We start from the raw sequence: 12,893 nt of genomic DNA, 5'->3' as shown, positions 1-12,893 counted from the left end.
GTCAACAGTTCAAAACCACCCACCAGCTGCTCCCAGGGAGAAGACGGGACTTTCTACTCTCTTGAAGAGTTACAGTCTCAAAATTCACAGGGGAATTCTGCCCTGTCCTATAACATCTCTGATTCGTCATCAACTTGAGGGCAGTAAGAATTTCTTTATCTTTGGGGACGTAATTCAATCCACAGCAGAATCCATGTTTTCATGGCCAAACTCAGTGGTCAGCAGACCCTGAGCTCAACAGAGACATGAACACGTTCTCCCTGCTAACAGAGCCCATAGGATGCTAAACCTGTCATTCAAAATAACTGCTTCAGTTCCCTCGACCCAGATGTTTCATTTTCAAGACTTGATCTTAAATTCCTGCCAAAGCACAAAAATGGCATCAGCACACCACGGTTCTTTCGATAACAGCAGAACCAATAACCGAAGCGTCCCCTTTATGACATTGGTTGACTGACTGTGGTCTAGCCACACTTTGAGGCCCCATCCCACAACATCCTCGGTCCCAGGCAGAAACGGTGACAGTGTTCATGCATGCAGAGGCAGCCCGTCCCGGGTGTGTTTCTGGCTTTCTGGGACCTTTTTCAGAAGAGAGGGTCTCACCCAGCCCTTGTTCGGGACAGAAGTACGGCAAGTGAACTGGGAGATGGGAAATGTGGATGACTCGTCGTCCTGTTCTTTGGAGGGAGGTGTGGTGCCCTCTGCCAGAGTAAGTGCGGTCACCGGCTGAACAGCATACTCCATGCTGACTATTTTTCCATTGCCCTCTCCCCTGCCATCCTGCTTCCCGCTGCGAAGACCTCTCGGGCTCTGCTTTGAAGGGAGCCCACACCAGGACATGCCCTAAAGCAGGCTCCCTCTCTCTGTGTTCATTGCTTGGCGCGGTGGTCATACCAGTCCACTTTCAAGAATAGCATTGTGTTTTCACAGTTCTGGGGGCTAAATATCCCAGTCAGAGTCTCAGCTGGGTTGGTGCCTGCCTTGTGGGTATCCCTGGGCATTCCTGGGTTCTTCAGCTTGCGGGCAGCCCTCATCAGGTGTCCGTCTTCCCCCACAAATGCCTACTGCTCCTTTTCAAAAGCAGGCATGATCCGATTTAGAACCCACTATCCTTCGGGAAGAGCCTTGGAGTCAAGCCCGCAGCTGGAACCCACCAGCTGCCCCCCGGGAGACAGACCAGGCTTTCTCCTCTTGTACAGAGTCCCAGGCTCAGAAACCCACTGGGACTGCTCTGCTCTGTCCTGTAGGATCCCCGTGAGTCCGAATGAACTCGATAGCAGTGAGTTTGGGTGGGGTTCTGTTGTTGTTTGGTTGGTTTTTAGACTTAGGTGGGAGTCCTGGTGGGGTAGGTAGGTGTGTAGTCTTAATTCTGTACTGGCAGAATAGCCTTGTACAATGATATAGGGCCTCTTTCATGGAAGACATGAGGATCCAAACCTGAGATCAGCCCGCCTCTTTCCCCGTCTTGGCTGATGTTTAAGATCAGAGCTTAATGATTTAAATAGATGCACTGGGAACTGCAGACAGTCCCAGGGAGGGGGTTTCCCAGGGAGCTGTCAGTCATGATTGGCATGCCTCTTTGCCCCATGGGGTGAATAGTAGATCTGAGTGACCGTGGGCACTCAGCTTGATTTCTCAGGACCTCATGTCTTTCCTTACCTAGGAAGTGAACGTTTGCACTAGAGTAGGGCTTCTCACCCTTAGAACAGTTGACATTTCCCATTGGAAAATCCTTGGTTGTGAGGGTCTCACCTGCGCAATGTAGGGTGTGTAGCAGCATCCCTGGCCTTGACTTAGTAGATGTCTGTAACCTCACCCTTCTCTTCCCTCTCCCAAACATGACAGCCAAAAAATGTCTGTGTGCATCGCCTAATATCCCGTGGGTGGGGTGGAGCACTCCTGGGTGAGCACCACCGGACAAGAGAGATGATCCGTCCGCCCACTGACAGGTTGTGACTCTGGGGCCTGAGGTCAGGGCTTTGCTCTGAGGACAAGGATCTCTCTCATCCTGACAGAGCCAGGCTGCTCCACGACAGTAACAGTGTTGGGAATGGTCTCTCTTGAAATGAAGTCTCCTTCAACTGATGACTCACATCCTCCTTGCAGCTTCTGCACCAAAGAAGGTAGCTCCCGAGGATGCTAAGCCAGTTCCGGAAGCAGTGGGAGCCATGGAGTCCAGCAAAAGCCTCTCCCAGGAGCCAGGCCAGCTGGAGAAGAAACCCTTGGAAATGCCCCCAGGTGCTGAGCATTCCAGTGAATTTGAGAAGAGGCTGGATCCCCAGGAGGCAGTTCGAGAGGCTGGCCACAGGGAGCCTCGTGCTCTGCAGGAGAGCCCTCGGCTCACAACTGAGTTTGCATTTCTCCAGGAGATGGTAAGGGGGACTCACTTGCTGCTGGTCTGGCCACGTACCTTGCTGTTTTTCCCCCCGAGGGCTTTGGTACAGCTTCAAGTAGTTGTTTCTGGTATTTTAAAAATCAAAATAGCTACTATCCAAGGGGCTTTGAGAGGCAACCTTCTCCTCTGGCTTGAGCCTTTTGCTATGGCTGTTTTCAGAGGTCCCACGGTGAATGGGAAGGGACCATCCAGGACAGACTCGGCTGTAACGATTTCTGATCTGAAGTCCCCAGAGACCAGCAGCATGTCTTTGGACTGTCGTGGCATCCGATCTCAGAAGTGGCACAAAAACCTCCTGGTCAAATCCCAGTGTCAAACATAGTGACCTGTCATGGGGACCACCCTCTTCTTCCAGATATTCTGGATGGATGGTTGTCTGCACTGGTTGATAAAAACATTTTGAGATGTATTTTATAAAGATGGAGATTCTCAGGATCCATCTTTTCCCGCGTGACTTCTGCAGACCTTAAAACCTGATGCCAAAGCTAACCAAACCTCATCCCGTTTTTCGAGGTAGATTAGTCCATGAACATTTTATGGGGTGTTCTTGGATAAGTTGAAGATGTGGGGAGGTTTCCCAGAGCTGCTTAGGGAAGATTCCCACACCTGGGAGACTGCTTTGTGATCCAGAGGAAAGTGCCGAAGGGGAATAGAGATCTCTTTGCCCGAGAAGTTACTTCCCAGAACTCAGTTTCCAGGGTTTGCACCAAGGGAGTTAGGGCAGTGCCAGGGTGCCATGGGGCCTCGGGCAGGCTGGGGGAGGGTTCCCTAAGACAAATTTGTGTGTATTAAAGGACAGGTATGTAGATATTTTTATGGACACTGAATTCTGGGAAAGCCCAATAGTTGAAAGGTATTTCTCAGAAACAGGGTGTATGCATGGGAACACGGAAAGACGTGCAATTTGTTCACTCATTTAAAAACATGTAAACACCAACTTTGCTCAAGCCGAGCACTAGCTGAGCACTGAATCACTGCAGCAAATAAGACGGCACTGACAGTTGAGTAGGGGAAGAGTCACTAAGCAAGTAATTTCTAGGCTGACATACAAGGGTCCTTGAAGGATACAAATGGTTATGTGTTCGCCTATTAAGCAAAATGTTGGCCCAGTGGTGCCTCAGGAGAAAGGCCTGGTGATCTGTCCCTGAAAGGTCACAGCTTTGGCCACACACACACCCCTTACTGGCACACATTGGTCTCCATGAGTGGGTATCGCCTCAGCAGCTGTTTGGCTTTTGATTGGTTGGTTGATTGGATGATTTGGTTGGTTGGTTGATTTGTTTGTTTGGTTGGTTGGTTGGTTGATATGGTTGTTTGTTTGTTTGGTTGTTGTTTGTTTGTTTGTTTGTTTGTTTGATTTGTTTGTTTGTTTGGTTGGTTGGTTGATTGATATGGTTGTTTGTTTGGTTGGTTGGTTGGTTGGTTGGTTGGTTGGTTGATTGATTTGGTTGGTTGGTTGGTTGGTTGGTTGGTTGGTTGTTTGTTTGAAGCCCTGGTGTGAGTGCTTTGAGAACCCAGAAAAGGAGGAGCTAACTCAGTCAAAGGGAGGGAGGGGGCTGTCACAGGGATCAAGGAAGGCGTCTCCGAAAAGTAGCTGTTCAGGATGAGCCCTTAGCAAGGAAGAAAGAATGGCAGTAGGATTGGAAGGGGAGCCACTTGAGCAGAGGGTAAGGTGTTGCCTGAGCCTGAGGTGGAAACCACCCTGAAGCACTGAAGGAACAGGGACAAAGTCGGGCCCGCTGGGCTGGTGCCGCAGGGAGGAGGGAGCGAGTCACCTTAGGCAGGACTGCATGGGACGGAAAGGGGGCTTACCCTCAGGACCACAGAGAAGGCATTTCATCTTCAAAGATCACTCTGTTCTGGGAGGAGAATGGCTTAGAGAAAAGCAAGAGCGGCATCAGGGATGACAATGGGCCAAGAACCAAACGAAGCCCAAACCTGTTGATCTCGAGTAGATTCTGCCTCACAGCTGCCCTATAGGATTGAGTAGAACTATCTCATAGAGTTTCCAAGATGGCGGTCTTTCCAGAAGCAAGGTGGCAGACCTTTCACTAGGGGACTGAAGGCTGCGTGCAAACTGTTGCCCCATCATTCAGTTAGCAGATTAGTGTGTGAACCACTGCACCATCAAGGTGCCTGCCAATGGACCATACACACTGGCAGGCGCCAGTGTGGTAAACAAAACAAACCACCAAACCCCAGTGACTTGGACTAGATGGAGAGCAATGGGGACGCACACAGAAGGGGGTGAGGGTGACCCAGAAGGTAGAAACAGGATTAGGTGAAGGAACGGATAAAGAAATGAGGAAGAAGGGAGAGGCAGGCCGGCCGTCTAGGGTTTAGACCTGAGAAAATACATGCACTGAGGAGAGTGGAAAATGGAGTGGAGGTGTGTGGGGTACCAACCTGTACAATCGAACGGGTCCAAGGGGCAGTTGTATAATTGAGGGGTAAAATTAAAGAGACATCAGACAAGATAAAGCATGCAAGCAGTCACCTCTGGGACCGCCATGATTTCAGGAGCCAGAGAGAGAATATATTTCCAACCAAGGCTTATATACACTAGAGGCGTGCCAGTGCCTCTAATTACAAGTAACCACATGCGTAGCAGGAAGGGTTGTACGGTAAGCATACGCATGACAAGAAGGCTTACATATAACAAGACAGCTGGGCTCTCGAGTCAAGATGGCAGCCTAACCTTGGTTGTCCCTGAATTGGCTTGACCTTGGGTGGGTTGGGGCTCTCCTACGGGAAACAATCTATTATCCTTATCAGCATGTCCTACCTAGGGTGGGACAGACAACAGGGCCTCATTGCCTTAGATGGCTGACAACCTTCAGGCAGATAAGCTTGAAGCAGTTGACCTCCAAGTGTGTAGTCAGTGAGCATGTGTTTGCAAACAGCACCTTGGGTTGGGCATATATTATGGGGGGGGGGGCACCTGGGGAATAACTTTTCTGTTTCCCAGTTTAGCTGTTGGTTTACGCATCGAAATGTTCTTTTTACTACTGACTTGTGTCTTAGTATTGCCTTCTTAGTAAGAGATCAAGAAATGAGTCAAAGACTTGCCCGGCCCTGACGTGGGCACAGACCAGTAGGCCAAGTAGCAATGAACAAAAAGAAATACAACACAGTAGAATCAGATCTCCAAAAGAGCCCTGCCTTTTCACCGAGGAAATCGCACGTCAACGCACTACGTCAATCAAGCTGATGCCGACTCGTAGTGACAGAGTACAACTTCCCCTGTAAGCTTCAGAGAGTCTAAATGTTTATGGGAGTACAAAGTCCCATGGAGCAGCTTCTGGTTTGGAACCGCCGACCTTGGGGTTCACAGCTCAACCATAACCATGATGCCACCAAGTCTCCTAAGGAATCCCACTCCTAGAAATGTACCCAAAGGAAGATTTTCAAAAGAGCCATTAATTAATTTCAATGAAACAGCCCTCCTCCCCCTCTTTTTTTCTCCCAAAACCATTTTATAGAGAGCTCTAAGAGTAATCAGCTCATTCCATGGTCCAGGCACATCACACAGTATTGTACAATTGCTACTATAAAACATATTCTTCCTTCTTGAACTCCTTGCTATTATCTCCCCTTTACTGCCCCCCCCCACCTCCACCCTGCCCCCCAGGAACCCTTATTCTACTCGTTGTCTCTAAAGGTTCATCAATCCTGGGCAAGAAGCCCTTTCTTCAGCAACTACTCACCGTGTACCCGACACCATTTGACCCTGAAGAATCAAAGATGAATAAAACACAATTCTTAACCGCAAGGAGCGTAGCCAGTGGGAAAGATATGACCCACATAAATCACTTTAACTTAAGCCATGTGTGATTAGAGAAACGGAGAAACCAGTGCAGAGAGGCCTTCTCTGAAAGGCCCGCACCCCACCGGGCTGATCAGCTTCCCTGAACTGCTTCTGCTTGGAAGGCTAGACCGTGAGACAAGAAGTCAGTGAGGTTGCAGTGTGTATCCCTGGTCCAGCCCAGGCCCCCCCTCCAGCTGTTTGTTATCTGCAGCTTTGGGCTTGTGTAGCAAGAGGGAGGAGTCCAGAGAAGAAAGAGAATCTGAACCGCTGACGAGAGGTGGGGCTACACAGAAGACCAGATGGAGGAAGACGAGCTTGTTCGATAACTGCAGAAAAGAGAACCCCGTCATGTGAACCCTAGCTATCTGGGGGTACTAGGAATATAATGGTTTGCTATTTTTGTATTCTCCTTATATTTTATCTATATTTACATTTTTCTCCCACACAGATGTGTATTTCTTTGGTAATCAGGGGAGAAAAAACATTATACGAGGGGATACCCTAAGAAAATGGACTTGTGCTGGGTGGAGCAGAGTTTTTGTATGTAGTACGAATTTTTCCCACGAGGCTAGCATTGAGTAACTCACTCTGAGTTACTGCACCCAGTGGCGTTGCCCGGGAAGGTTCACGTTGGTCACAATGGGTTTTCCTAAAAGCAGTTTCACTCGAACCTTGTTTTTTGTGATGGCTGACTTTAGAGAACAGTGTATGGCTATGAATTTTTCTTTCCTGCTGTAGGGGGTGGGATGTCACAGAAACTGTTGTGATGTTGAACACAACTTACAAGGACCGCACCATGGGAAAAACTCAATTGTACGAGTGGTTTTCTCATTTCAAAAAAGGTGAAATGTCGATTGATGACAAACCTCATTCTGGACATCTGTCAACTTCCCAAACAAACTCGTAGTACATTTGGAGTTCTTTCCACGGGGTCAGACTGTTAATCAAGCTTTCTATTTCGAGGTTCTTAAAAGATTGCAGAACATTGTGAGACAAAAAAGGCCTGATTTGTGGCAGATAGGGGACTGGCTTTGCCGTCACGACAATGCACCTGCTCACACAGCCATCTCAGTGCATCGGTTTTTGGCAAAAAAAACAACCAGCATGCCTCTCTTGCCCCATGCACCTTACTCACCTGACCTTGCTCCATGCAACTTCTTTTTGTTTCGACTAATGAAGAGTGACACGAAAGGACAGCAATTTGATGACATAGGAGAGGTGAAGAAAAAAACGAGGGAGGTGCTGTCAGCCATCCAAACAGATGAGTTTGAACAATGTTTCCAAGAATGGCATCGCATACTTGAGAAATGTATTAAGTGCATTAGAGAGTACTTTGAAGTTGATAAGGTTGTTTTGTAAAAAAAAAATTACATGTATAGCTTTGTGGGGAAAAATTCATTGGGCGGAGGGGGATCCCCTTGTATTTGCCTGAAAAGCAATTCTTAGGATAACAATTAAATTTTCAGTCCACTCATTCTTTTGTAGCTTCAAGTAAACCGGAGGTAAAATAAGAAAGGAGACCGGAGAGGTCGCCTGTTTTGTGTGGTCACAGTGTCCCGGGGCTGTGCTTTCGTGTTCTGGTGTTGGCAGAGCCGTGGCCTGCGATCCTGGTCCAGGCCTGTGCAACATAGGTGAGTGGTTTAATCCACTCGAACATGGGTCTCTTCATCTATAAAATGGGAGTGATGATTTCCAACCCAACCCACTGTCTTCAAGTCAGTTCTGACCCATAGTGACCCTATAGGGTAGAGTACATCTGTCTCTTGGGGCTCCCAAGATTCGGAGCCCAGTGCCAACCCCCCCTGTGCCACCTGGGCTCCTTGGGAGCAACTAAGAGTATTTCCTGAGTTGTTGTGAAAACTAAACAAGAACATATATGTAATGTGTTTTGTAGCACATAGGTAGCACTCAGGAGTTTCTAGGTAGGTGCCAATTCTCAGCTGCTACCCAAACAATTAGAATCCGCACAGAGGTGCTGTGTTAGTCCGGGTAGACTAGAGAAACGAATTCATAGACACTCATGTGTGTATAAGAAAGAGCTTTATCTAAAGAGTAATTGTATATTAAGAAAACATCCCATCCCAGCTCAGATCAAGTACATACTGCCAATATTAGCCTATATGTCCGATACCAGTCTAAATTCCTCTTCAGACTCAACACAACACATGCAGTGATGCTGAATGCAGGAAGATCACAGGCCAGTGGGTGGAAAGTCTTGTGGATCCAGTGGCAGTGGAAGCATCTTAGCACTGGTGTGGCTCTCCACGTGGCTCTTCCAGCTCCAGGGCTCTGGCTCTATCAGTGCAGCTCCATGCTGCTTGTCAACAGGAATGTCTCCCAGGGAGGGGGGGAGTGCCCCGCCTCCAGAGAGCTATTATCTCCCTAGCGCCTCCAAATGATGTCATCAAGCTGGGGCCTGATTGACAGGCTAAACTCCACCCCTTCACTCTTGATAGTCTCAAATCGATACCAGATTATGGAACTACCATAGGTGCTTTGGAAGAAAGGGTCTGTGGTCATCTGAAAAAGCAGCCAATGAAAACCCCGAGGAGCACAGTTCTACTCCGACACACCCAGAATCTACTCTATATATAGCCAATGGATTGTTTTTATTTCCTTGTCAGCACGCAGGTATCTGCAGCCCTTAACTAATGATGCGTGATGCAGCATGGCCCGGCCCTGCACCAGCCCTTCCGCTCTCCCTGGGAAACAGTGTGGACAGCAGGGGTGAGAGCTTTTAGTGATGAACTAATCGGTTTCTTGATGTTTTTCAGGATGAAGATGATCAAGCCAATGCCCTCATCTGGCCGGAGATTCAACAAGAGCTGAAAATCATTGAATCCGAAGAGGAGCTCTCTTCGCTGCCGCCTCCACCCACGACCCTTCCAAAGAACAGCACAACCCCGCCTACCCCAAAGTCAAGTCCTGAGCCCTCGGCTTCCCCAGAGGCTCCTGGGAGCTCCGCCCCTGTCCCCGCCCCGCTGGAAGAGCGAGCCAATCCTAGCACGCTGGTGGCTTCACCTGCACCCTGCGGGGAGGAGCCCGCGCCAACCTGCAGTCTCCGCGGGAGCCCGCGCCCTGACCCCGCCAGCCTGTGTCCCCTGCAGATCGTGACCTTGGACGAGGGGAGCACCCCCGGGAAGCTGCCGCCGCCGCCGCCCCCTCCAACTCCCCTCGAGGAGGCCCCTGGATTCTCGGCGACCAAGGGCAACCCTGGAAGAGCCGACCCAGGCGGAAACTTGAGGACAAATCCCTGTGTAGACCAGTTAGCGTCCCAAGGCGATTTTCGTCCGGGAGAGGCGTCCAACCCCGAACCGGGGGGAAAGCAGAACCCGCAGACTGCTGCCCTGCAGGTCAAGGAGCCTGGTGTCGCCAGCCCACCGTGGGAGGTCGAGATCCCCCCACCCGGAGAGGGGGGTGTAGCCCATTCTGCGCAGGAGCCTTCAGACTGTGATGAAGACGATGGCGCGACAGCCGTTGCCCCGCATGGCCTGGAGATGGTGGAGCCCTGGGAGGAGCCCCAGTGGGTGACCAGTCCGCTCCACTCCCCCACCCTCAAGGATGTACAAGGGACCCAGGGGCAGGGCCTCCAGGGTCACCGGTTGGAGAAGCGACTTTCCCACAGGCCCAGCCTCCGCCAGAGCCATTCTCTTGACAGCAAGACGGCCGATCGGAGCCCGTGGACTCTCGATGGCCTCTCCAGCAGCTGGGCAAACCTCGACTCCCAGAAGAGTTGCGACCCTCTGCCGCAGCCGGTCTCCAGGAGAGGGATGCCGATGGCAGGCTGGGAAGAGAAAGCCCCCAGGTCCTTTAGAGAGTTCTCTGACCTGCAGGAGCCAGAGGGCCTGCCCAGCCAGAAGGGACAGGGCCACATGCAGTCCAAACCAGCAGAAACGGGCCCTGCCAGTCTCGCAGAGGGGAAGGAGATGGCCGAGGTGAGCCACGACCAGCTGGCGCCTGAGCGAGGAGGCAGTGTTCCTGGGGGGGAGAGCAGTGAGCAGGGCTCACCCGGTGGGATGCAGGACAGTGCCTCGCCCAGAGAACACCCCCAGAAGGCACAGCCGAAGAGCACCGAGTGGGGGCCCCCCAAAGGGAAACATAGGCCTTCTTCCCTCAACTTGGACGCTTCTCTTCCCATCACTGACCTCTTCCGGTTTGAGAACGCAGCCTCATTTGGTTCTCCTGGAATGCAGTTCTCTGAACCCAGAGACTCAAAGGTCACACAGATGACCTCATCGCCCTCTAACGCAGACCCGTGGATGGCCCACTCCCAAGATGCCCAAGAGCTGGACATGGTTGCTCACACCCTCACGGGTCGCCGCAACTCGGCTCCTGTGAGTGTGTCAGCTGTGAGAACCTCCTTCATGGTCAAAATGTGCCAGGCCAGGGCAGTCCCGGTCATCCCACCCAAGGTTCAGTACACACAGATTCCACAGCCGCTGCCCTCGCAGAGTTCAGGGGAGGGAGCAGCTCAGCCCCGGGAGAAGAGCCCAGAAGAGCCTAGCTCAGTGGGTGGGACCCCCCAGAAACCTGCCAAAGATGATTCTCCCCTCACCCCTGCAAGCCCAAAGGGGGAGGAACCAAAGCAAGACACCGGAGCCATCACGCTGTCACCAGTGGGTGCTACTGCATCCGGCCTGGGTGAAGGACCCACCCTTTCTCCAGAAGCAGGTTCATCTACCAGCTTCTCCACCCAGGACGCAATAGTGCAGTGCCGAAAGCGAACATCAGAGACCGAGCCATCTGGGGACAATCTCCTCTCTTCAAAAATAGAGCGACCATCGGGGGGTTCTAAGCCTTTCCACAGGGCACGGCCTGGAAGACCCCAGAGCCTGATCTTATTCAGTCCTCCCTTCCCTATTATGGACCACCCTCCCCCCTCATCCGCAGGGACCGAGTCCAGGGTCTTGCTGCCCCCTATCAGAAGTCCCATCCAGACCGTTTCCTCCGGCCTCCTTTGTGGGGAGTTGGCAGAAAACACATGGGTCACACCGGAAGGGGTAACGCTTAGGAATAAAATGACCATCCCTAAGAATGGCCAGAGACTAGAGACTTCCACCAGCTGTTTTTACCAGCCCCAGCGGAGATCCGTGATTTTGGACGGAAGAAGTGGGAGACAGATTGAATGACATCCGTTTAAGGGCCACTGTCAGGACAATGTCATGATTCTCTGGAAGTTCCTGCCGGGCCAGCATGCTGTTGTGGCAGGCACAGGTTATCCGAGTTGGAGATCATTTTCACCTCCAGTTTCTCTTCTTTTCCGTCTTTTGGCCATTTTATTAATTACAGTTAATTTTCCAGAAAAGCCATCAGGGGTAGGACCAAGAGATGAGATTCAGATAAGTCCGTAAGAGGAGGGCGCGGGGGGAAGTCACCCAGGAAGAGGTTGAAATGCTTGTCTCCGGTGACATTTGGCGCTGGTCTGTGACAGTAGGACTGCCGAGAGCTGGTGGTGGTGATGTCCCGTGACAGAGAAGAGACATCCTTTGCTTGAGTTGGAAAGGTTGCTGCTGAGGTGTCGAGGTCGCCTCTTTAGTTCATGCTTTCTAATGCTCCTTAAAGCCTGGGTCCTTTCCGACCAGTTTTCTAACAAGCTTTCAGAAGTGTACTCTCCAGAACAGAAGCTGAGTGGAAATGCAAACTAACCTGCATTTAGATACCCAAGTGGCTGAATGTACCCCTGCTGTTTCCTTGGCATTTCTGCACGTCTGGGTCAAGATGGCTCCAGGTGCCAGCATCAAAACTGAAGGAGTCGATATTCAAGAGCCGACTAACTTGAGAGACTGGCACAATCCAAGAGGACTCATCACTGTGTGACCGTCACTGCGCTGACCTCAGATTTGTCCATCCGTTTAGCTGGGCAGGGTGGAGAGAGTCCAAGAACGGGATCGTTAGAGAAGGGGGGGGCGGGACAGGAGGAAAGGGAGGTGCTCGAGGCCAGTGGCCATTACTAGCCCTGATGAGAGCTGCCCTTCTTAAAAACAGTTTTCATTGTAAACAGTGGGCCCCTTCCTTTCTCTTCCTCCATTGCTCAGAAGCAAGGGCGCGCTCCTTCCCTCTAAACCCCGCCCTCCCCAGGCCTCAGACGCGCCCTTCTCTGTCCATGTATCAGCAGAAACAATAAACCAATTTGATTTCCTGCTAGTTACTTAGAATGTCCAGTGCTCCTTTTTTTTCCCCAGCTGGAGAGGAGAACTTATGTAACCTGCTCGCAGTGCCGTGCCGCTCCCCTAAAAGGGCTTCAGGAGAACCCTTCTCGGAACCCATCAGTGCATCAGCCCCTGTGGCCTTCTGTTTGGAAAAAGGAAGGAAAGAGGCCCTGTTCTTACCTGTCCACCCCATTCGTAGCTGCGAGGCTGGCTGAATTCTGTCCCAAAGCTTAGTCATTGCAGACTCTTTCTCAAGGGCTAGGCAGCCCCCACACTCAGGACTGGTGCAGGGCAAAGCGAGACCGACCGTCAGGGGCCTCCTCTAGATCTTCCTTTCTTCCCCGATGAGCCTTCCAGGCAGTTTTTAAATTGTCCACCTTTTAAGCCAGTGTCTGTGGCGGGCTGATCAGGGGTGTCAGGTACACTGAGGAGGTCTGCTTTCAGAGAGCATGGAGATGAGTGAGCGCGAGGATCAGCGTTTAGGCTCTTGGCCAGGGGATGTGCCTTCTCCTTGGATGAGCAAGACCTAGGGTCATCGGGG

The 12,893-nt window shown here is 51.2% G+C and overlaps 1 protein-coding gene across 1 annotated transcript in view; it reads left to right on the top strand.

Annotated features, from left to right (window-relative positions):
* ARHGAP31 (Rho GTPase activating protein 31) overlaps positions 1–12,351 on the top strand; it is a 155,616-nt gene extending 143,265 nt beyond the window's left edge. Inside the window, exons 11-12 of the mRNA XM_075542479.1 lie at positions 2,107–2,372; positions 8,978–12,351. Of these exons, the coding sequence (XP_075398594.1) occupies positions 2,107–2,372; positions 8,978–11,332 (2,621 nt within the window). The 3' untranslated portion in view covers positions 11,333–12,351. The remainder of the gene's footprint in view (positions 1–2,106; positions 2,373–8,977) is intronic.
* Positions 12,352–12,893: the final 542 nt, after the last annotated feature.

Source organism: Tenrec ecaudatus, chromosome 2 (genome assembly GCF_050624435.1).
Source record: "Tenrec ecaudatus isolate mTenEca1 chromosome 2, mTenEca1.hap1, whole genome shotgun sequence".
NCBI lineage: Eukaryota > Metazoa > Chordata > Mammalia > Afrosoricida > Tenrecidae > Tenrec > Tenrec ecaudatus.
The sequence above is the reverse complement of the archived record's forward strand: the minus strand, read 5'-3'. Positions and strand labels throughout refer to the sequence as shown.